General features: G+C 46.9%; 1 protein-coding gene across 1 annotated transcript in view; it reads left to right on the top strand.

Annotated features, from left to right (window-relative positions):
* CRX (cone-rod homeobox) overlaps window positions 1–3,037 on the top strand; it is a 6,399-nt gene extending 3,362 nt beyond the window's left edge. The window contains exon 3 of the mRNA XM_008544224.2: window positions 71–3,037. Within this exon, the coding sequence (XP_008542446.1) occupies window positions 71–718 (648 nt within the window). The 3' untranslated portion in view covers window positions 719–3,037. The remainder of the gene's footprint in view (window positions 1–70) is intronic.
* The last annotated feature ends 22,661 nt before the right edge of the window (window positions 3,038–25,698 follow it).

The raw sequence follows: 25,698 nt of genomic DNA on the forward strand, positions 1-25,698 counted from the left end.
CTGGGCACCACGAGGGCTCTCCTGGGCCTCTTCCCTACTCACCTGCACGATTTTCCCTCTCAATCCCCAGGTTTGGTTCAAGAACCGCAGGGCTAAGTGCAGACAGCAGCGGCAGCAGCAGAAACAGCAGCAGCAGCCCCCAGGGGCACAAGCCAAAGCTCGTCCTGCCAAGAGGAAGGCAGGAGCATCCCCAAGACCCTCCACAGATGTCTGTCCAGACCCCCTGGGCATCTCAGATTCCTACAGCCCCCCTCTACCTGGCCCCTCGGGCTCCCCCACCACGGCAGTGGCCACCGTGTCCATTTGGAGTCCGGCCTCAGAGTCTCCTTTGCCCGAGGCCCAACGGGCTGGGCTTGTGGCCTCAGGGCCTTCTCTGACCTCAGCGCCCTATGCCATGACCTACGCCCCTGCCTCTGCTTTCTGCTCTTCCCCGTCAGCCTATGGGTCTCCAAGCTCCTATTTCAGTGGCCTGGATCCCTACCTCTCTCCCATGGTGCCCCAGTTGGGGGGCCCAGCTCTCAGCCCCCTTTCAGGCCCCTCCGTGGGACCCTCCCTGGCCCAGTCCCCCACCTCCCTGTCAGGCCAGAGCTACGGCACCTACAGCCCTGTGGACAGCTTGGAATTCAAGGACCCCACAGGCACCTGGAAATTCACCTACAACCCCATGGATCCCCTGGACTACAAGGATCAGAGTGCCTGGAAGTTTCAGATCTTGTAGAAGCTACTCTCCACCTCTCTCCACCTCTTCTCTAAATCTGCCTCCTTGCAGCTTAGATCCTTGGATGGTGTCCTTGGGAAAGCAGCAGGAGCTAGCAATCCTTCCAAAGGTTGTGGCCTCTTTGGCTCCATGTGCATCTTAGCTCAACACAGTCCACCCCTTTTCCTCCCTGGGAGAGGGGCTCCCCCCCATCCTGGGGCAGCTCAACGGGTCCCACTAATTCTCTCAACCCAACACCATCTCACATGGATTCTCACTGGCGTCCTAGACCGTGAGCCCCAGACTCCAGAAACTGGTGCTGAGAATTCGCCCTGAGACGAAAATTAAACCAAGCTTGCAGTTGATTTGGGGGCAATGTTTAGGTTTGAATCTAGATGCCCTTGAACAAACAGGGAGGGAGGCTCGATTCCTTAACTTTCCATTTGGGACACTTCTTTAGCACGTGGCTAGAGATCCTTCTAGAAATTCCAAAGACAGACCTTAAGAGGCCCCGTTATGGAACCTTAGGCCAATCATACGGTTAAATTAAAAAAAATTCCCTGGCGATTTTACAGATTTCACAAATGTCAGGTTTACATGGTAGGTTTAGGGAGCTGTTGGATATACATACATATATATATATTTTCCTCTTAGCTTCTTAAAGACGTTTCATCGTTTGATCACTCGTCCATCAGGACTTTGGCAACGGGCATATTTGGTAGGAGAATGGAAGGCAATTTGCCTGTTCCATGTCTACTTCTTTTTCCCTGGTTTTAGGATTTTCTGAAGGTGAATTTCACCCGAACGTTGGAGGAACGGTGGTTGTTGCACGGGGGCGGGTATTTCAAGGAGAAGAGGAGGTGGACAGGCTTCCCATCTATAGATGTACAAGAGACGGGGGGGGGGTCGAGGGAAGGATTCGGAGGAAGCCCCATATTTCAAACATCCATTCCCTCTTTTAGATGGTTTGTTTTCAATTTCGATTGTGGGATCGGATAACATAACTTGGCCTGAGGAAGTTTTCCTGGGGCAACACCATATTCCTTTCAGTACAGTTACACCCACGGTCATGGAGACAAGCAATGTGAGAGTTTCAAGAAGGATTCAGGCATTTTGCCACTCCTGGAAGATTGGTGCCTTGGCCCCTGCCTCTTCTGTCTAGATTCTCCCTTCATTTTCCACTGAAGGAGGCAGGAGACAGGAGCCTTTCGCTGGTGGCTTTCACAAGGCAAGGGGTGAAAGACAGCAGGGCGGGGAGGCGGTGGGATGCTGGCAGAAGATTAATGATGGGCTCTCCGAGGAAGAGGAAGAGATAATCAATAGCATTGGCCCATTTCCGTGGTGTAAATACTTCCACCCTGGCTGATTTCTAGCCGCCAATCTGAAGTCACCGAACTTGGAGTTGAGAATTGATGAGCGCTCATGAGCTGGTACGAGCTGGCCCTGGTGCAGCAGGGATGGCAGGTGAAGAGAGGCTGGGAGGCATCAGATGATTTTTCTGGGTCCAGGGCACAAGAGGTCCACACAGCCTAGACCTCTGAGGGGCACACTGCGATCACTGGAGTCCACAAAGATGGCTTACTCAACACACCGCTTGACCATCTCTCATGGGACTGAGTCGTGCTGGGCTCTGGGACATTAGACCCAGAAGTGGCTCAGAGTCCAGTGTGGGGCAGAAAGTATAAACAGAGGAGGATGGCATATGTCGGGGTGTGGGATGGGGGATCCAGACAAAAGTCTCAGGGGAGGGACAAGGAGGAGATGCCAGTGTGCTCTGGATCTGTGCAAAGGTTGGGGCCAGAATCCTATGTCAATCATTCGTTCTGCAGAGACTCCCACGCTCTGTGCTGGAGGCTGCAGTCTGAGGAGTAAATGAGAACCTCTCCTTGCCCCGTGGACTTCCCCATTCACGGGGGAGGGTGTGTCTTGTGCAAACAATTCAAAGGCAGCTTGATAAGGGGATCGGGAGAGCTTGAAGGATGGATGTTCCAGAGAAGGATGGAAAATAATAGAGATTGAGGGCCACAGTCACGGGCCAATGAGGGTGAGACCTCAAGAGACCCCTTTGCCGGGGTCTTCCAAGACTTCTCTAGCGAGGAGTAGACTCTGCTTGGGAGGTCCCAGCTTCCTTTTTCTGGGCCAGCCTCCTTGAACGCTGCTTCTTCCGCTGTCCATTGGGGGATGTTAAAGGTTCTACTTCCTAAAGCCAGGAAGAGAGACAAGGAAAGTGCAGACAGAAAGGAGGAGCCAGGGGCCTCCCTCGTTCTGGGTCAGGCCCAGTGTCCTCCCCTTTCCTAGTCCCTGGAACTCCAGGTCTCCCTTCTCTAGCCCCCAGCAGAGTGAAACTGATTAAACTGTTGAATCCTGTTTAAAGTCTGGGTGATTTTTTTATTTCCGTGGAGGGGCAGATGAGGGGAGATGGAAACAGGGACTGCTGTGTCCTTCCCCTCTCCCCTAGCTTCGTGCTCTGGGGACGTGTGTCCATCCACGTGCCCCCTCTGTCTGGTCACCGTCTTTTCCTTGCTCTCTTCCAAAGCCAATTAAGCAGGGACTTGGGCTCCAGACGGCCAGCTCCCACCTGCTGTGACCTCACTGGGCCCCCCCAGAGCCCCTCCTGCCTCAACAGCTCCCCATCCCCACCTGGTCTTCTGCAGCTTCATCTTGCATCTCTCCCTTTCTCCTTCCATCTCTTCTTCCAGGGTCCCTTTCAGCTTTCCTCCATTCCTCTCTCATCTCTTCTTTCCTCTACCTCTTTCCTTTATTTTTTCTCCTGTCTCCCAGGTCGCCGTTTATTTTTGCTGGATTTTTATCTTTTTCTTTCTCCTTTTTCTCTTTTTCTTTGCCTCTGACTTTCTCTTTCCTCAACTCAAAGTCATCTTTCTCTGCTTCTGCTCCTCTCAATCTCTGGGTCTCAGGTTAAGGTTTGCGCGCGCGCGTGTGTGTGTGTGTGTGTGTGTGAGCAGGGTGGGGGCGCCCAAATCCAGAACTGACGGGTCAGACAGACTTACTGTCAGAGCCTGGCTCAGCCATTCTGGTCATAGGACCTTGGGCAATTCACTTTTCCCAGCCTGGGTTTCCCTACCTGTAACATGCAGCATCAAGAAGACCTACACTGAGAAAATGAAATGAGATTATTATATTAAATACGGAGTCCCAAAGCCTGGTCTACATTGAGAGCCCAACAAACATTTATTTATTTTTGTGGTAAAATACACATCACATGAAATGGACCATTTTTACCATTTTAGAGTATGCAATGAGGCAGTGTTAAGTACATTCACAGGAGAAACCAGACACAAAAGACCACGTATTGTAGGACTCCATTTATGTGAAACGTCCAGAATAGGCAAATCCATAGAGACAGGAAGCTGATGAGTGGTTGGCAGGGGCTGGGAGCAGGGGGGATGGGAAGTGACTGTTTAGTGGGTACTGGGTACGGGGTTTCCATCTGGGGTGACAAAAAAGTTCTGGATCTAGATAGTGCCCTGGCAATTCTACTCCTAACTATATACCCCAAAGAACTGAAAACAAGTATTCAAACAAAAACTCGTGCATCCTGTTCATGGCAGCACTACTCACAGCAAGCAAAAGATGGAAACAACCCAAATGTCCATCATCTGGTGATGGATCAGCAAGATGTGGTGTAGCCAGACAATGGAATATTACTCAGCCACAAAAAGAAATGAAGCGCTGATCCGGGCTACTACATGGATAAACCTTGAAGACGTCATGCTAAATGTTTACCTGAACCTAATTTTTTTTTTACTGAACTTGTACTTGTGCTGTTCATGGCAGCTCGGTTCATAATGGCCCCAAACCGGAAACTACCCAAATGTCCGTCAACAGGTGAACGGATAAACAGACTGGTACATCCAGACAATGGAATATTCCTCAGCGTCACACATAACAGCATGGATGAATAGCATGATAATGAGTGAAGGAACCCAGGCTCAAAGCAGTAAATACTGCCTGATTCCACTGATAGAAAATTCTAGAAAAGGTAAAATTAGAGCGACGGAAAGCAAATGGCGGGAGTAGCCGACAGGATTCACTACAAAGGAACAAAAGGGGATCTTTTTGGGGAGCTAGAAATGTTCTGTATCTTGATGACGGTGGTGTTCCATGACTGTATACAATTGCGCAAACTCATCAAATTTACACTTAACATGAGTGGACTTTATAGCATATAGATTATCCCTCCACAAATCGGAAGGAAAAGAAAAGCAAGAAAAATTTACTTAGCAGGTACAACTTGCCAGACATTGGTGAAAGCCAGTCCTGATGTTTAATTCTCAAAATAACCCACTAGAGAGATTGTATTATTATCAGAGAGATGCTATTATTAGTTATCCCCACTTCACAGATGACAGAGCTGAGGCAGAGGGAGGTCAGGTCACTGGCCCAAGGTCCCATAGCTAGGAAGAAGTAGAATCGGGGTTTATATTCATCTTTCTGGGGTGTAGACCCTCTGGACCCTCTTGGCATTTTCCCCCTCCCCCCAGTTTTGGTCCTGCCTTTCACTTCTTTTTTTTTTTTTTTTTCCTGAGGAAGATTAGCCCTGAGCTAACATCTGCCACCAATCCTCCTCTTTTTTGCTGAGGAAGACTTGTCCTGAGCTAACATCCATGCCCATCTTCCTCTACTTTATATGTGGGACGCCTGCCATGGCATGGCTTGACAAGTGGTACCTAGGTCGGCACCCAGGATCCAAACTGGCAAACCTCGGGCCACCAAAGCAGAACATTTGAATTTAACCGCTGTGCCACCGGCCGGCCCCCTGCCTTTCACTTCTGCTTCTCTTCTCCCCAGTTCTTCCTTCCTCCATCTCAGTGTTTCTGTCCTCTCTCCATCTCTCCCCTCACCCCCATGTGTCTCCATCCTCCCGCCTCCCCCTCTTGATCTCAGAGCCCCTCCCTCGCTCTTTCCTCTGTCCCTGAACAGGACTAATTTAGCAAATGCTCCAATCCTCTTACCACGACGGTCCAGCCTCAGCAGAATGGCAGGGGAATTGGTGGGGATTAGCTTCAGACTCATGACCACGGGGGAGGGGACATTGTGGAGACAGCTGAGTTTTAACCAAGACATGCCCTCCTCACTCCTTTCCCTTGCATGTGGAATCATGCCCGGGACACACAATAATTATAAAAATCACAGCTAAACTCTTTACTGAGCGCTTACGATGTGCCAAGCACTGTTGGGCCCTTTCCTTGTATTCCTCCCGCATTGAATCTTCCTTACCACCTCATGGGGTAGAGGCCCTCCTCCGTCTCCCCTATTGTACGGATCAGGAGAGGTTAAAAAAAAAAATGGGATCCAGCCCCAGCCTTCCTGGTGTTTCTCAGGTTAAAGATGGAGACACAGAGGCTGGGAGATGGGAATGGGATGGCTCTGGGGCCACACAGCGTGCAAGGGAAACCCCTGTTTGGTGACTTCAAAGATAATACTTTCAGCCCCCCTCAAAGAATGGAGGAGATGAGAGAGAGAGAGAGGGAAATGAAGAGGGGGTGAAGACGGAGAGGAAAATGCATTCCGAGAAGGAGGAACGGAAGGCAGAGAGGGGAAGGAGATTAGGCAGAGAAAGACAAGACAAGAGAGATGTCAGGAGGGGAGTGCGTACGAGGCATTCATTCCTCCTTACGCATGTGAGAGAATTCGCCAGTGAAACATATGGGCCTGCAGCTCTTTCGTAGGAAGGTTAATTATGTGTTTTATTTATTTGACAGATATAGAATTGTTCAAATTTTAAAATTTCTACTTGTGTCAGTTTCAAGAAGTTGTATTCCTCAAGGAGTTTGTCCGTTTCCTCTAAGTTGTCCAACTTATTGACATACGCTTGTTTATAATATTCTGATTTCCAGTTGATTTATCTGTAGCATTAAGAGATATATCAGACACCAGATAAGAAGACTGAAATCAACCATTTTGAGCATCATCTCAAGAAATCAGAACGGAGAGAAGTAATAAAGACGAGAGCAGAAATTAATAGAAATAAAATTGTACAATTAAAAAAACAACAAAGGCATAAGCTGTTTTGTTAGAGACGAATAAAGTCAATAGCTCTGGATAATACTAACAAAGAGAGAAAGAGAGAAATTACCAATATCAAGAATGAAAAAGGCATTAATGATCATAAGAGGATATTATGAACAATTTCATGCCAAGAAATTTGAAAATTTAGATGACAAATTCCTAGCAAAACACAATTTTCCAAAGCAAGCACACACAAAAATAGAAAATCTGAACAGTCCTATTAAAGGAGAGTAATCCGTAATTAAAATTTTTCACGCGAAGAACACTCCATGCCCATTTGGCTTCACTGATAAATTCCACATAACAATTAAGAAATAAATTGCATTGATCTTAGGTAAACTTCTAGAGAATTGAAAGAGTGGGAGCACTTTTCATTTTATTTCATGAGGCCTGCATAACCTTGGTATCAAAAACCTGGCAAGAACACTAAAATAAAGGAACACTATAGGTCATGAACTCAGATATAAAAGTCCTAGACAAATATTATCAAACAGAGTCCAGCATATATAATGGAATAATAATACATGGGATCAAGTTGATTATATTCCAGAAATGCACGATTGGTTTAATAGTAAAAAAAACAAGGAAGCTTATCTGCCACATTAATATAACAAGTAGATAGTATCATCTCAATATGCACAGGAGAAGCATTTGATAAAACTCAAAATCCATTTTTTTTAGGGAAGACTGGCCCTGAGCTAACATCCCCCTCCAATCCTCCTCTTTTTGCTGAGGAAGACTGGCCCTGAGCTAACATCCGTGCCCGTCTTCCTCTACTTTATATGTGGGACGCCTACCACAGCATGGCTTTTGCCAAGCGGTGCCATGTCCACACCCGGGATCCGAACCGGCGAACCCTGGGCTGCTGAAGTGGAACATGCACACTTAACCACTGCACCACTGGGCTGGCCCCCTCAAAATCCACTTTTGATTAAAAATAACAAACTCTTAGAAATGAGGAAGAGAAGTGAATTCCTTAATTTGATAAAGGGTATCTGCAAAATAATCCTGTAGAAAACATTATGTTTAACGTTAAAATGTTGAAAGCTTTCTTTCTGTTCCTGGGAATGACACAGGAATATCTTGTCCTCACCGCTTCTCTTCAACACTGTACTAAGGTCCACGCAATCAAGAAAATAAAAATGAGGGGCCGGCCCAGTGGCGCAGCAGTTAGGTGTGCATGTTTCACTTCGGTGGCCCAGGATTTACAGGTTCAGATCCCGGGTGTGGTCATGGCACCACTTGGCAAGCCATGCTGTGGCAGGCGTCCCACATATAAAGTAGAGGAAGATGGGCACGGATGTTAGCTCAGGGCCAGTCTTCCTCAGCAAAAAGAGGAGGATTGGCAGCAGATGTTAGCTCAGGGCTAATCTTCCTCAAATAAAATAAATAAATAAAAAGGAAATAAAAGTCATACTGATTTAGAAAGAAAGAAAGAAAACTATCACTGTTTACAGATGACATGATTGTTTGGGTGGAAAACCCAAAATAATTTATAGATAATTGTTTAGAATTAATATGAGAGTTTCACCAGGTCATTGGAAACAAGTCAATATATCAAAAACTGACTATTTTTCTATATTCCAGCCACAAACCATTAGGAAACAAATTTTTAAAAATGGATACAATTTACGATAATAGCAAATACTTTGGGAAAAAACCTAACAAAATCTGTGTCTGATCTCTACACAGAAAACTCTACAACACAACAGAAAAAAGATTAAAGTAGACCATAATGAATGGAAAAGGTGTCCAACTTCATCGGTCATCAGGAAAATACAAAATAAAGCCACCATGATCTTCTGCTATGTATCCATCAGCATGGCTAAAATTCAAAGACTGACCATGCCAAGTTTTGGCGAAGATATGGAGTAACTGGGAGTATTAACTGGTAAAATCACTTTGGAAATCTATTAAGCATTATCTACTACGTTTGGGAAAATACTCCCTCTACGGCCCAGAAATTACACTCCTGGGAATATACCAACAAAAAATGCGTAGTACATACGTGTATCAGAATACAGTCACAAGAATGTTCACAGCGACATTGTTGGCAATAACACAACGCTGGAACCAAACCAAATGGACACAGAAAAGAGAGCAGATAAATTAATGGGGCTCTATCGTGCAACGGAAAACCGCACAGACATCAGAATGCACAGACAGACTGTGGCTACAGGCAACAGGATGACCCTTGCAAACAATGATGAATGAAAGAAGGCCAAGAAAAAGGAGGACACCATTCTATGGTTCTCTGCATGTAAATTTCAAAAAAAACAGGCAAAACGAACCTGCAGCATCAGAGGGCAGGGTAGTGGTTATCTTTGTGGGGGCTGCGTGAGAGAACTTCAGTGTTGCTGAGAATAATCTGTGTCTCACTCTGGGAGGTGGACACAGGTGTGTTCACATTGTGATAACCCGTTGATTTGTGCATTTTTCTGAACCGATGTTGTCCTTCAATGAAACATTTCTTCTGTTTTCCAAAAAAAATTTTCCCTGCTGATGAGGTTGTAGTCCCTTTACCAGGGAGGACAAAAAGAGGCCCAGATAGGTCGGCCAAAGGGGAGACATTTTTCAGAGAAATGCTGAAGCACAGAGCCGTAGGTGGAAAAGGGGGCTATTTTCCACGGAGTCAACCTGAAGTTCGGATGAACTTGGGAAAAAGGATGCTTGTTCCCAGAAGGAAGAGAATGTGGTCCAGAGAGATCAGAAAAAAGGAACCAATTTTCTAAGAAGAGACTAGACTTTGTTTTATTTAATATATGTTTGCATCATTAATAACTCTGCCCTATGGGGAGTTTGCAATGCGTGTCATGAAAATTCTCCCAGCCACCCAGTGTCCCTTCCAGGTGCCTACCGGTCTCAGCTTCTTCTTGCGTGTCCTCTTAGATACGGGCTGTGCGTATGGGAGCGAAATTGTACCTATGTCCTCTCTTCACATTTCTACACTTCTTTGCCTCTCCATTTTGCTCCTGAATTTGGTTCAAGAAATCTCTGTTCTCAGAACCAGCTGGGATATAGATAGATAGATAGAGGGTTAGATAATGGAAAGATACGTGGATGGATGGATGGATGGATGGATGGATGGACAGAAGGACACATAAACTTAAAAACTATATAGGAATTTGGGAAATGGATATTTGGGGACAGAAGGGAAGATTTTGGAGGGCACAAAAGTAGAGAGAGAATTTATGTGAAATGGAGTGACAGAGTCACAAGATTCTTCTGAGGGATAGAGAACAGTGTCCTGTCCACCCAATTTGGAGAAGAGAGGGTGCAGGGTAGAGACAGTCTGACATGGCAGAGGGAGGGACTAACAGTAAGGGATGCAGTCAGCTGAGACAACAGTTAATAAATATAAGGCACGTATAATAAATAGTGGCTGGCACATAAGAAAAATGTCTCTGCATTTCTCTTTCTCTCTTCCTTGCTCTCTTTATCTTATATATTTTTTTGTGTTTGCCTCCATTTCTCGTGTCTGTCTGTCTTCCTATCTCTTTTGTTTTCTCTCTCTGTTTTCTGGGAATGCCCTCAGAGCTCCCCCCAGGCCTGGCACAATCCTGGCTCACCCCTCCATCCTCCTGCCCGTGCCTCGCCTGCCGCTTCCTGCCCCTGGAACAAGCCAGTGCCCCACCCCTGGACCTACTGAATCAGACGCTCTGGGGAGGAGGCTCAGTAATCTGGGGTTCGACAAGCCCTTCAGGAAATTCTAATGCTCACTAGAATTTGAAAATCATTGGCTTAGACAATATGAGGTGCTAATGAGTTTTGCAGGCAATAATGTTTCATCTGTGTCTCCTTCAGGGTGGAGGCCAGGCAGAGAAACCAGTTGCTCTGCCCTGGGGGCAAAGCTGTGGGGACGGGGTGGGTTCTCTGAGTTGTTGTGAAAGGTTGTCTTCTGACCAGATGTCAGCCTGAATGTTTCCAGGCACGTGTGGGGCAGACAATGAGCTAAGCCCGTTGTACAGGTGGGGAAAGCCAAGTGTGGCTGGGAAGGATAGCTTTGCCCAAGGTCAGGCGGCTGATAAAGATAAGGCTCTCCAGGGATTCCCAAGTGCTGGGGCACTAGGCACGTTGAGTTCAAGGGAGCTGGCTAAAGAAGAGAAAGAGAAAAGCATCTCCCAACAGCCAGGAGCTGGCCTGGCACTCGCAGACAAGGCTTGTGCCCTCCTGCTGAATATATAATTTCACAAAACACAAACGGGCAAGGCCAGTCTTTGATCGTGTTGAAGTGACCTGCTGGTAATCATGTCTGAACACAGAAGCACAAACATTGTCCAAATCATAAGAGACCAATGTCCCCCATTCAGACAAACACTAGTGACACTTTCTATACACATCACAATTCTAGCAACACTCCATCCTCCTCCCCTTCTAGAGAAGATACCCAATCATAGAATTACCGCCATTTCCAGACAGGCTCCAACCCAGAGCAAAGCCACTCATCTTTTTTCAAAATTGTGGTAAAATGTACATAACATAAAACTGACCGCTTTAACCATTTTTAAGTGTACATTTTGGTGGCATTAAGTACACTCACGTGGTTGTGCAGCCATCACCACCATGCACCTCCAGGACTTCTTTATCTCCAACTGAAATTCTGTTCCCATTAAACGCTAACTCCCCATTCCCTCTTGCCCCTAGTCCCTGGTAACCGCTAATCTACTGTCTGTCTCTATGAATTTGCCTATTCGAGGCAAAAAAGTGGAATCCTGCAATATTTGTCCTTTCTTGTCTGCTTTATTTCATTTAGCATAATGCTTTCTAGGTTCATCCATGTTGTAGCCTGTATCAGAACTCCCTTCCTTTTTAAGCCTGAATAATATTCCATGTATGGATAGACCACACTGCGTTTCTCTATTCATCTGTCGATGGATGTTAACATTGTTTCCACATTTGTCTATTGTGAATAATGCTGCTATGAATATGGGTGTACAGGTGTCTGTTTGAGTACCTGATTTCAATTGTTTTGGGCATAAAGGTCACTCTTCTTTGAATCTTCCCCAAAATCATTTCGTACAAGCCCAAATCCTATATAGGTCCTCTCAAACGCCCTCTTATGGAGACCCTTGTAGGATTTCCGTGGTCTTCATCACCTTCATTGCAATGAGACAATATTCAAATTTGCTCACTACTGGTGTCCTCCTTATGGTCTATGGCAGAGGGACACTGACAGGTATCACCAAGTCTGTCTCTAAAACCAACCTACACTCCCAAAGCACCAGAAGGTCAGACTCCCCATCGCTCGCCTGCCTATCCCAGGCCTGGTCCCTCTTCTCAGTCTTTGTCAATCAGACCTGCAAAATGTTGCATTTAACTTCATTTGAAAAGTTAGGGAGAAGGGGGCCATCTAGTCACACCTTACAGACCAAGAAAAATGCTAGATTATTGCTTGTTGAGCTCAGGGCCATCGATTGTCTTGGTGACCAAGGCATTCCCAGCTGCCCCAAAAGCAGAAAAAACATCCAACTGTGGCAGAATGTTGCCACAAACGAAGCAGAATAAACGTCCAATTATGGCAGAGGCCACCATCCAGTGGCAGCCCAGAGGGTGAGGTAAAGCTCTGATGACAAGATGTCTCTGCTCAGCTTCACTTTGCGTTTGGCCACCTGTTTACTTTTCATGCGCACTGATTATAACGAGGTCCCCTGGGGACTGAGCACCCTCCGTTGTGTCCTCCGTGATCCGGGCCCCAGCAGACCCCGGCCCGGGCCAGGAGCTCAGTCTGATGCTTGGACGCAGGTCCACGTGGCTCAGAGGGGCTGGACTCCTGAGACTCAAGCTCCTGAACCCAACGCATGAGCCAGACCCAGGTCCTTCATTCAGAAAAGGAAGCGGGCACCCCTGCACCCCACTCCGACCTCCATCCCATCGGGAAACCCGCACAGACACCAAACCATGCTCAGACCCAGTGTGTCTGCCGATGTCCCCATGTCCAGGGCCCCCGGGGGGCTGCTTGAAGAATGGACCAGAGGAGTGAGAGTGGCCCAGGGGGACAAGGGAGGTGGTGCTGGGCCATCCAGCAGGAGAGGATGGTGCCTGGACAGAGAGGTGGGGCTCCCAGGACTGGGAAGGGAGAGGATGGCCCCTGGGAGCTGGCTGGCTGGGAGGATGGGCCGTTTCCTGAGATGGGGACCCCACTGCACAGGCAATGCCGGGTCCCCTGGGCTAGAGCCCCATGATGGAGGGTCCAGGCTGTCTTCCCACCGGGGTTCCCAGCCCCCAGCAGAGGACCTGGCACATAGTAGCTGCTCAGTAATGAAAGGATTAATCCAGCATCGTGTCTCCTGCAAGGGGCGGGGCTGAGGGTGGGGCGAGACAGGGAGGGTCCCGGACCCTTAGGGTGGGCCTGGGTGGGCACAGCGCCGAGGTGGGATTTAAGCCCCAGGCCCTGTGGACAGAGCCTCAAACGCAGGGAGCAGAGCAGCCGCGAGGATGCAAGAACCCGGGTCTCTGAGGGGTGAGTCCGGGCCGGCTGTGAGGGGCCTGGGCAGTGGGTGGGGTCGTGGGGGTGGGATCCTGTGGCTGAGGCCAGGGAGGCCTTCTGGGCTTCGAGAGACGGGCCCAGCTATCCGGGAGGACTTCCTGGCTGTGGCGAGGGGAGGACTTCCTGGCTGTGGCGAGGGGAGGACTTCGCGCAGTCTGGGGAGTGGAGTTCCATTATTGGGGCGAGCTGAGCAGAGGGCCTGGCACACCGTGGCCCCTGCAAGTGTCTGGGTGGCTTCAGCCCTTCGATGGGAGGGGGTCGGAGGAGGGGGGGAGGTGTAATAATGATACGGGTGGTGTTATCAGGCGCATTTCAAAGATGTGGACACCGAGGCCCAGACAGGTGCGGGCCCGGGGCTGGAAGGGGGAGAGCCAGGCCGGACCCAGGGCGTCTGCTGCGCATCCGCACCCTCATCACAGCGGAGCCTCCGCCCTCCGCCCCGAGCCCCTCACCTGCTCCCGGGGGCCGGCCCAGGCAGGGGGAGGGTGCCCGGGGGGCCGGGGCCGGTCCGTGGGGCTCGTCTCACCCTGTTTCCCCCTCGGCCAGGTCCCCCACCGTCGCCAAGCCCCCCGAGGAGGCGGCGGCAGGAGCGCACGGTGTACAGTAAGGAGCAGCAGCAGGAGCTGGAGAGCAGCTTCCAGACGAACAAGTACCCGACCTACGAGGACCGCGAGGCCCTGGCGGCCCGGCTGGCTCTGCAGGAGCGCCAAGTGCAGGTCTGACACCGGCCCCGGCCCCGCCCCCGCCAGACCGGCTCCCCCCGCGGCCCTGACCGCGCGCTGGCCGGGGTCACCCAGCAGCACGGGGCCCCGGGAGGACCGAGGGCTGCGCCCCGAGTCCGCCTCAGCGCTGAGCTCTGCAAAGCGGCGACAGGACTGTGCCCAGACTGACGCCCGCGGGGACTCCGGGTGCCCAGAGCTCGGGGCCTCTGTGAACTTGGGGACCCTCTCGGGCCTGTCCCTTCCGGGCCCCCGGGGCTCCTGGGTGGCCAAGCCCTGCCCCCTGGCCCCGGCACCCCTCCCCCGGCCTCCTCACCCCAGGAGCCCCTAATCAGATCTGGGGACAGAGGGAGAGGCCTGAGCCGGCCCTTCCCAGGGGGGCAGCCTCCCACCCGGGCCAGAGCCAGGCGTGCGGCCCTCTCGTTCACACCGCCCCCCTGGCCCCTCTCGTCCCCAGGTGTGGTTCAAGAACCGCCGGGCCAAGGAATCCAGGCCGCGAGGCCGCGGAGCCCGCGCTGTGCCCAGGGGCCCCGGAGCCCCAGCCCCGCCCCGGGTGCCGGTCCCTGTTCCTGCCGGACCCCCGCCCCCCGAGGGCCCAGGTTTCTGCAGCCCCCCTCCGCCCAGCGCCGCGAGCATCTTCCCGCTAGCAGAGCCCAGCATCTGCAGCCCCGGCCAGGCCTGGTGGGGCCCCGCGCACGGCGCCCAGGACGTGGTCCCTGCTGCTCCGGCCCCGGCCCCGGCCTGGCCTCACGACCCCTACGCCTCGGACTTCTCGCCGCACCCTGTTGCAATCCCTGACTTCACCGCGCTCTTCTCACCCCGTGACCCCTGCGAGGGACCCGCCCCCTCCTGCGCGTCTGGGTCCCAAAAGAGGGAGGACTCTGCGGATGCGAACGGCTCGGGCCCCGCGAGGTTGCAGGATTTGTAGAGGATTCTGTCCCTGAAAAGCCGCGCAGACCCCGCGGGGCCAGAGGGGACCAGGGTGTCGTCGGCCTGCACGTGCGTCCACGCGGGCGCGGGGAGCGGCGGCGGGTTGGTCCTCGCAGCTGGTGACTCGTGTGCCTCGCGGACGCTCCTCGTTTATCCGACCCGCGGACGCTCCTCGTTTATCCGACCCGCGGACGCTCGTCGTTTATCCGACCGGCGGAGAGGGCGTTTGCTGTTCACCGTGCGGCCAGCAGGGGTCGCGCTGCTCTGAGCGTCCCTGTCTCGTTATCTAGGGTGCACGTGGGCACGTCTGTGGGATCCGACGTCCAGCAGTGAAATCGCTCCTCGCGGTGTGTGTTTCTCTTTGGTGGAAGCTGCCCGAGAGCTTTCTAAAGGGACTTGACCGGCCTTGTTCGGAATTATCCTGGAATTACATTAAATCCATAAATGGTCTGGGATTAATTGACATGTTTACAACACTGAGCTTTCCAGTCTAAGCCTACTACTTATTTATTCATTCATTTGGTTGTTTCCAAGACTCTCTAGGAAGTATTTCTGTTTAACCACCGAGGCCTTACATACATCTTTCTGTAGATTTATTTTGAGTACTTCGTCTTATTATTGCCTGACATTTTAGATAGTATTTTAAATTTTATTTTAAAAATCTGTTTGTCCTGTATAGAGGAATCAGTTGATGTATATACTTTGTACACAGAGACCCGATCCAATTCTTTTTAATTCTAATAACTTATCTGGACATTGTTTTGGGCTTGACGATTGCAACATTAATAAAGTTCATGCTCATCTTATAAGCACTGTTTCCTGCACACCCAGCAAGTGTGTTCCCTCCTTTGGTATCCACACCACCCAATACTGTGGGCGACCCCTCCCGCCTTCTCTCTGCCCCTCTGTCTCCATCTTCTGCTTACTCTGCTCCCCTCTTGTGGCCGTCCTGTCCCCTGGGTGTCCCCACAGCAGGTTCTCTGACCCAGTCCTGGTCCCATTTAGCAAATGCTCCAATCCTCTTAGGCCAGGCCAGCCTCAGCAGGGCAGAGAGAGAATTAGATCAGATTTGGGAGGGGGTCACCCACGTGACAGATTCTGGAGGAGAGTGCTGGGGGGAAGGGGGGAGACAGACAGCCAGGATATAAGGAAAGCCCCTCCTGCTTATCTGACAGACCTTGGTAGGGACGGACACACACACAAACACACTGGAACCCCATCCCTGTCAGACCCTGACACTGCGAGGAGGGCAGGGAGGAGTCTGATTCTCCATCTATCCCAGGAGAGGGAGCTGAGGTGGAGGAGTCCCTCTGGGCATTCTGGGGACATCGTGGAGGAATGATTCAGACTCAGACCCGGAGCAGGGGTCAAGAGGATGGTGTCCCTGGGACCCTCCAGGCACCAAAGGGCCACCAGTGAGTGGAAAATGGGTTAACTTTCTAACTGAATGGAGACAGGGTTTGCGTTTGCCTGACTGTCTGAATAGAAAGTGATGGATTAAGGAGCACAGGATTCCTCCCTCCTCATCTCCTCAATTCCATCTCACCTCTTACCCAGGCAGTGCCAGCACCCCCACCTCCTTCTGAATCGAGAATCTTTACCATCGCCTAGGAAGCCCTGCCCCACCTCTCCTCAGGATCCCAGGCTGTGTCCTGACCATCCTCACTGGCAGCATCTGGACTTCCTGCTCATCTCAAGAAGGAGGGAGGTGGTGACTTCCTGAGGGCAGGTCTTGGAACTTCCCCATATCCGCTTCCCTCAGGGTAGCACCAGAGCAAGAATTTCTCTTTGTTTTCCTACCTGTAGCCAAACAAATGCTATTGCATCATCAACTGTATGGCTGTGGTCAGCACTGGTGATCTGTTGGGACCCATGGAGATCCTTTGATCCACCGTGATCCATCTTTGGTGGTTTCCATGGTGATCCCTGTGGGTCCATTGGTACCCATGGCACTGCGGTAAAGATAAGAATCTACTGTGTGTTTTACTCTAGAGAAGGTGAAGCTTTTAGACTCAGCCACAGCACATGCAGGAAAAGGACTCACGGTGTATGTGAAGAGAGTTCACTGTTTTACCTTCAACAAATGGGTAAAGCTCAAGCTTAATTCTGTCCTGGGTGCTCTGGGAGGCAGATGGAGGTGGTGAGGGTGGGAGTGTCTTCGCCTTGTGAGGATTGGAGAGAGGGGAGAAGGAAGACCAACAGAAGTCTGGGGAGACCTGGACTGAGGGGCCATTTGCCAGAAGGGACAGACGGGGTCCCTGAATCAACAGGTGAAGAGGAAACCCATTCTGAGATATCCAGGGAACAGCATGGGATATATCTGGGCTCAGAGACAGGATGTGTCCTTGTCCAGGAGGAGCAAAGTATGTAACAAAAGATATGAAGAACACACCCATGTCCAGGGGTGTGGGGAAATACACGGGGGGTGACCACAGTTTCTACATTTAGTTTCTATGGAGCTCATTTCTAGGATGAAAGCGTGGGCACTGGAGGAAACAGAAGAGGTAACCCATGTTTCCAGCGGTGAGAAACTGAGTCTCTGAGTGGCACAGAGGATGGAGCACGGTTTGAGTCAGAATCATCAGCTGAGACCCAGGTGTGCTGGCTCCTCAGCCGGGCTGGAGGGAAGGCGGGCGTGTGACACCTCACCTGTCTTAACTTGGGACTCTGGTCACAGGGCAGCTCCATCCAACCAGACAAGTTGCCTCGCTCCCCCAAACTTCAAGTTGGTCACGGTCTGTTGGGTCCCTGCAGGATGCTCACCCCAGGGAGGCCTCTGGGTTTCCACACCCTGCTTCATCCAAGATCCCTGGTTTCTGATTCAGCACATCTGGGTGGGGCCTGAGACTTTGCATTTCTCAGTTTCTAAGTGATGCTGATGCTGCTGGTCTGGGAACCACACTTTGAGAACCACAGCTCTAAATCACGGTTCTCAAACTCTGCCACCCATTACAGCCCCTGGCAGTTTTTTCTGAGGAAGATTAGCCCTGAGCTAACATCTGCTGCCAATCCTCTTTTTTGCTGATGAAGACTGGCCCTGAGCTCACGTCTGTGCCCATCTTCCTCTACTTTATATGTGGGACGCCTGCCACAGCATGGCTTGCCAAGCGGTGCCATGTCTGCACCCGGGATCCCAACCGGTGAACCCTGGGCCGCCAAAGTGGAACATGCGCACTTAACCGCTGTGCCACCAGGCCAGACCCCTCCCCTTTCCCCTTCCCCCGCCCCGGCAGTTTTAGCATTCCTATTTCCCAGGCCAATTAAGCTGTAGCTGTGGGGGTGAGACCCGGGCAACAGTATGTTTTAAAGCTCGCAGGAGATTCCAAAGTGCAGACCCTGAGAACAGCTCTCATTCTCATCTCTGCTGAGGAGGTGATGGACTCAGAGAGGTAACAGATGCAGTCATCATTAAGACCATACCAAGCCTTTATTTCACTAAAAGAAAATTCAAAATTTCTGTATTTGAGTGTCCCTTTGCAGAAATCCATGTAAATAAATCCAGTAGGATAACAAGAAAGATTTTTTAACGTTCTTCGTTGTTTTTATAGTGATTGAATACAGTATCTGCCAGCAATTTTGCTTGTAAAAAAAAAAAATCTTATTTGACTCTTTACCTGAAATTCCTCTAAATAAAATGCCTAACGGGAAAAACCCCTAAACTAGTACCTTTTTAAAATTGCTGCTACAGCAAACAGCGTGCCTAGAGACACAGTTGGGTCAGATCAAAGGTGTGGTTCATTTCGGGGGCACCTGTGAGCCTGGGAGAGACAGGGCTCCACATACCTGTTGTGACGCATCTCGGCCACCAGGGGGCACCAACACAGCTCCGCTCCAGAGCTGCGGCCCCTGGGTGGGTGGGAGAGATGCTCCAGCTTCAGAGGGAGAAAAGCTGGAAAAGGACACAGGAAACATTATATTTGTTTGCATTAGTATAATTTAAGGCTAAAAGCAAACAGCTACAAAATGCTAGTTTTGCCAGGATTTGGAACCATGGCTGGTGGGAATTTAAGTAGAAACAACCCTTTTGGAAAACAGGTGGCAGCAGCTTCTAAGACCTAATGCACACACACATCTTATGATTCTGCCATTCCAGTCCTGGGTGTACACGCAACAGAAATGCTCACCTAGAGACACACAAAAAGACACATTCACGGTTGCATCCAGGTTTATAAGCCTAAGACAGAGACCTCCCAAATGCCCACCAATAATATCAGGGACAAAATAAATTTTGGCGCATTCGCCCAATGAAGTACTGAATGCGAGTATGGATCTCACGAGCATGATGATGAGCAAAGGGAGCCAGACTCGAAAATGTTGCTGTGACTTGATTTATAAAAAGGACAAAATTTTATAAGAAACAGCCTCACTGTTTTCCAGAGTGACTGGCAATTTTCCTTTTCTACCAGTGCAGTGGTCTAAATGTTTGTGTTTCTCCCAAATTCTTATGTTGACAACCTATTGCCCAAAGGGGACAGAATTGGGAGGTGAGGACTTTGCAAGGTGCTTAGGTTCTGAGAGCCAGGTGAAGCCCTTTTGAATGGGATTAGTGCTCTGATCAAAGACACCCCAGAGAGCCAGCACCCCGCTTCCACCCTGTTCAGATACGAGCAGACGTCTGCCACCCAGAAGAAGGACCTCACCTACCATGCTGGGACCTGATCTCGGACTTCCAGCCTCCAGAACTGTGAGAAACAAATTTTTGTGGTTTATAAGCCACCCTGTCTATGGTGTTTTCTTATAGCAGCCTGGGCAGACTGAGACACTTGCAGTGCATAAGACATTCAGCTGTTTCCATCCCTGCCAGCACTAGGTTGCGTGAATACTGTTCTCTTTAAGCCATTCTAACAGGTTTGTACTGGTGTCTTATTGTGGCTTTAATTTTTCATTTCCCTAGGGGCTAATGATGGTAAACATCTTCTCATGGGCTTATTTGCCATCTTTATATTCTCTTTGGTGAGATGTTTGTTCAAATCTTTTGTTCATTAAAAAAAGTGGTTGTTTTCCGGTGTTTTCCTTCTCCCCTCTCTCCAATCCTCACAAGGCGAAGACACTCCCACCCTCACCACCTCCATCTGCCTCCCAGAGCACCCAGAACAGAATTAAGCTTGAGCTTTACCCATTTGTTGAAGGTAAAACAGTGAACTCTCTTCACATACACTATGGAATTTTGAGAGTTCTTTATATATTCTGATATACTCTGGAACAAGTCCTGTGCCAGATATATTTTTTACAAATATTATTCCCCATCTGTTGTCTTTTCATTCTCTTAACAGGGTCTTTCACAGAGCAAAACTTTAAAACTTACAACGTCTGATTTCTTGCTTTTTTTCCATGGGTCATGCTTATGATGTCATGTCTAAGGACTGGTACCCTGACCCTGGGTCACGAAGATTTTCTTTTACATTTTTTCTAAAATTTATAGTTTTATGATTTATATTTAGATTTATGCTCCATTTTGAACTAATTTTTGTATAAGTTGTGAAGTCAGGTCCAAGTTCATTTGTAAAATCTCCATTTATTGAAAGGAATATCCTTTCTTCATTTAATTGGGTTTGTACCTTTGCTCAGAATCAATTGATTATATGTGTGTGGGTCTGTTTCTGGCTTCTCTGTTCTCTTCAATTATCTTTGTGTCACATTGTATTGACTGCTGTAGCTTCGTAGGAAGTCTTAAATGTGGGGAGTATAAGTCCTCCAACTTTATTCATCGCTTTCAAAATTGTTAAATCTATTGTAGTTCCTTTGCCTTTCCATACAAAGTTTACAATCCTCTTGTCTGTCTACAAAGAGGGATTTAAAAAAAGTCCTGTTGGGATTTTGATTGTGGTTGGGCTTGATCTCTAGCTGGATTTGGGGAGAACTGACATCTTTACTACGTTGAGTCTTTCAAACCACAAACATAGTACGTTCCTTCAGTTATTCAGAACTTCTTTGACTTCGTTCATCAATATTTTGTGGTTCTCAGCATCCAGATCCCGTCCATATTTTATTTATGCCCAAGTTTTCTTTTATGAGGACCTATCATAAACGACATTGTAATATTTCAGTTTCCAATTAGACTTTGCTGTTAAATTAAATAAATTAATTTTTATGTGTTGTTCTTGTATCCTGCTAGCTTGCTAAACTCACTTGCTTGTTCTAGGAGTTGTTTTACTATTTTATTTTGTTTTGTTGTAGATTCTACGAAGTCTGTAAACAGGCACAGTTGTAGTTCGACTTTTCAAGCTGTGTGACTTTTCTGTCCTCGTCCTGCCTTACTGCATTGACTCCGACTAACAGGATGTGGGTGAACAGGGGTGCTGATGGTGAGCGTCCTCGCCTGGATTCCAGTCTTGGGGAGGGTGCATTCAGCCTGTCACTGTGAAGGAGGATGTTAGTCGTAGGTGTTTCTAGATGCTGTTAGTAGGGACAGGAAGTTCCCTCTATTCTTAGTTTGCTGAAAGTTTTTTTTTTTAATCAAGAATGTATGCTGAATTTGGTTAAATCATTTTTGTGCATCAGTTGATATCTTTATGTGGTTTTTCTACTTTAGTCTGCTGGCATGGTGGATTACATTGATTGATTTTTTGGTTGTTGAATCAGCTTTGCCTTCTTGGGAGAAATCCCATATGAGTCATGAATTACTATTCTTGCATATATTGCTGGATCCAATTGTCTAAAATTTAGTTGAGAATTTCTGCATTTGTGCTTATAAACAATTTTGGTCTGTAGTTTTCTTTCTTTGTAGAGTCTTGTGTTGTTAGTGTCAGGACAATGCTGGTCTCAGAAAATGATTTGAGACATGTTCACTCCTCTTCTCCATTCCGGAACAAAATGTGTAGAATTGGTCTTATTTTTCCTTAAGTACGTGGTAGAATTCACTGATAAAATCAACCAGGTCTGGAGATTTCTTTTTCAGAAGGTATTAAACTATGAATCCAATTTCTTTATTAGTTATAGGACTAGTCAGGCTATCTGTTTCATCTTGGGTGACATCTGGCAGTTTCTGTTTTTTGAGAAATTGGCCCATTTAATAGAAACTGTTGACTTTATGGACATGATTGTTCTTAGAACTCCCTTATTATCTTCTAAACGTCTGTGGGTTCTGGTAATTTCTCCTCTTACATTCCTGATGTCGATAACTGTGTCTTTTCTTTCTCAATATCTCTTGATAGAGTTTTGTCAAGTTCATTTTTTTTTCAAAGTACCAGCTTTTGTTTCATTGATTTCTCTATTGCTTTCTGTTTTCAATTTTATTGATTTCTGCTCTTATCTTTATTATTTCTTTCCATCTCCTCGCTTTGGGTTTGCTTGGCCCTTCTTTTTCTACCTTCTTGAAGTAGAAGTTTAGATCACTGATTTGAGACTTTTCTTCATCTTTTTGTTCTTTCTTTCTTTCTTTTTTTTAAAGAACGTCTACTTCTTTTTAACTAACTAATTAATGTTTTGCTGTGGTAAGAACATTTAACATGAGATCTACCCTCTTAACGAATTTGTAAATACACAATACAGTTTTGTTCATTGTTCTAGGCACAATATTGTACAGCAAATCTCTAGAACTTATTCATCTCGTGTAACTGAAACTTCACACCCATTGAACAGAAATGCGCCATTTCCTTTCCTCCCTTGATCTCTGGCAATTACCATTCTAGGCTCTCTTTCTATGAGTTTGGCTATTTGAGATACCTCATATGAGTAGGATCATGCAGTATTTGTTCTTCTGTGTCTCGCATATATCACTTAGCTTAACGTCCTCCAGGTTCATTCACGTTGCAAATGGCAGGATTTCCTTCTTCTTTAAGTCTCAGTAATATTCTGTTGTTTGTTTAGACCACTTTTTCTTTAGCTACTCACTTGTGGATGGGCATTTAGGTTGTTTCCATGCCTTGCCTATTGAGAATAATGCTGCATTGAATACGGGAGTGCCAACATCTCTTTGAGGTCATGATTTCACTTCTTTTGGATAAATAACCAGGAGTGGGAAAGCTGGATCATATGGTAGTTCTATTTTTAATTTTTTGAGGACCCTCCAAACTGTTTCCTGTAAGTGGCTGCACCAACTTACGTGCCCACCAGCAGTGTACAAAGGTTCCAATTTCTCCACATCCTTGCACACACTTGTTATATTTTAAGTTTTTTTGATAATAGGCATCCTAACAGGTTTGAGGTGGTAGCTGATTGTGGTTTTGATTTGCGTCTTCCTGTTGATTAATGATGTTGAGCACCTTTTCACGTACCTGTTGGACTTTGTATGTCTTTTTTGGAAAAATGTCTATTCAGATTCTCTGCCAAGTTTTTAATCGGATTTTTGTTGTGACTGAATTGTATGAGTTCTTTATATATTTTGGATATTAATTTCTTGTTAGATACATAATTTGCAAATATTTTCTCCCATTACATACGTGGCCTTTTCATTTTGTTGATGATATCCTTTGCTGTGCAGAATCTTTTTAGTTTGATGTAATCCCACATGTTTATCTTTCCTTTTATTGCCTTTACTTCTGGTGCCAAGTCCAAAAAATGATAGGCAAGACCGACGTCAAGGATCATTTCCTTTGTGTCTCTTGTAGGAGTTTTATGGTTTCAGGTCTTAGGTTCAAATCTTTAGTCCATTTTGAGTTGATTTTTGTGTAAGACATAAGATAGACATCCAGTTTCATCCTTTCACTTGTGGCTGTCCAATTTTCCCCACACAATTTATTGAAGAGATTATCATTTCCCCATTGTATATTCTTGACTCCTGTGTCATAATTTAATTGGCCTTAGATGCTCGGGCTTATTTCTGTGCTCTCTGTCCTGTTCCATTGATCTGATGTGTGTGTTTCCATGCCAATATCATACTAGTTTGATTACTATAGCTTTGTAATGTAGTTTGAAAGCAGGAAGTATGATACCTCCACCTTTGTTCTTCTTAGTCAAGATTGCTTTGCCTATTCAGGGTCTTTTGAGGTTTCAAAGAAATTTTAGAATTGTTTTTCCTATTTCTGTGAAAAATATCATTGGAATTTTGGTATGGATTGCATTGAATCTGTAGGTTGCTCTGGGCAGTTTGGGCATTTTAACAATATTAATTCTTCCAATCTGTGAGCATGGGATATGTTTCCATTTTCACTGCCTTGGTTGAATTTATTCCTAGGTATTTTCTTCTTTTAGAGAAACTGAAAAAGTGACTGCTCTCTTAATTTCTCTTTCTGATAGTTCATTGTTAGTGTATAGAAGCACAACTGATTTTTGTGTGTTGTTTTTATATCCTGCAAATGTCCTGAATTTGTTAATTAGTTCTAACAGTTTTTTTGGTTGAGTTTCAGGGTTTCTGTATTTAATATGACGTCATCTGCAAGGCGACAGTTTTACTTCTTCCTTTCCAATTTGGATGCCTTTTCTTTCTTTTTCTCGTCTGATTTCCATGGCTACAGCTTCCAGCACTATGTGGAATAAAGTGGTGAGATTGGTCATCTTCGTCTTCTTCCTGATCTTGGGGGAGTTTCAGCTTTTCGCCATTGAATATGATGTTAGCTGTGGGTTTGTCATATATGGCCTTTATTATGTTGAGCTAAATTCCATCTATACCCAATTTGGTGAGAGCTTTTTTTTTTGTCATGAATTGATTTTGAATTTTGTCAATGCTTTTTCTGCATCTATTGAGATGAGCATACGATTTTTATCCTTCATTTTGTCAATGCGACATATCGCATTGGTTGATTTGTGGATGTTGAACTACACTTGTATTCCTGGAGTAAATCACACGATCATTGGGTATGATCACTTTAATGCACTGCTGAATTGGGTTTGCTAATATTTGTTGAGGAATTTTGCATCTATGTACAGCAGTGATATTAGCCTTTAATTTTCTTTTCTTGAAGTGCCCTTGTCTGGTTTTCATATCAGGATAATGCTGGCCTCATCAAATGAGTTTGGGAGTGTTCCCTACTCTTCAATTTTTTGAAAGAATTTGAGGAGAGCTGGTATTAATTCTCTTTAAATGTTTGGTAGAACTCATGAATGAAGCCATCTGGTCCTGGACTTTGTTTATTGGGAGATTTTTGACTATAGATTAAGCTCCTTACTAGTACTTAATGTGTTCAGATTATCTCTAGATTCACGATTCAATCTTGGTAGGTTGTATGCTTCTAGGAACTTATCAGTTTCTTCTAGGTTGTCCAGTTTGTTGGCATTTCACTGTTCACAGTAGTCTCTTATGATCCTTTGTAGTTCAGTGGTATCACTTGTAATGTTTCTTCCTTCATTTCTAATTTTACTGACTTGAATTCTCTTTTTTTTTCCTGGTGAGTCTAGCTAAAGGTTTGTCTATTGTGTTTCTCTTTTCAAAAAACCAGAGTTTAGTTTCTTTGATCTTTTTTATTGGCCAAAATTTTTAGTCCATTTTTAATTTATCCACTCTGATCTTTGTTGTTTCCTTCCTTTTACTAACTTTGGGCTTAGTTGTTCTTGTTTCTCTAGTTTCTTGAGGAGCAAAGTTAGGTTGTTTAGTTGAGATCTTATTTCTTAATGTAGACCTTTATAGGTATACACTTCCTTCTTGGAACTGCTTTTGCTTCATCCAATAAGATTTGATATATTGGATTTCCAATTTTATTTGTCTCTAGATTTTTTTTATTTCTCTTTTGTTGTCTTCTTCTTCGCTTTTTTTTTGTGAGGAAGATTGGCCCTGAGCTAACATTTGTTGCTGATCTTCCTCTGTTTTCTTTTTCTCCCCAACGTCCCAGTACATAGTTGTATATGCTAGTTGTAGGTCATTCTAGTTCTTCTATGTGGGACGCCTCCACAGCACGGCTTGTTGAGTGGTGTGCAGGTCTGCACCCTGGATCTGAACCAGTGAAGTCCCTGCTGCCGAA

This window comes from Equus przewalskii, chromosome 9 (genome assembly GCF_037783145.1).
Source record: "Equus przewalskii isolate Varuska chromosome 9, EquPr2, whole genome shotgun sequence".
Taxonomy (NCBI): domain Eukaryota; kingdom Metazoa; phylum Chordata; class Mammalia; order Perissodactyla; family Equidae; genus Equus; species Equus przewalskii.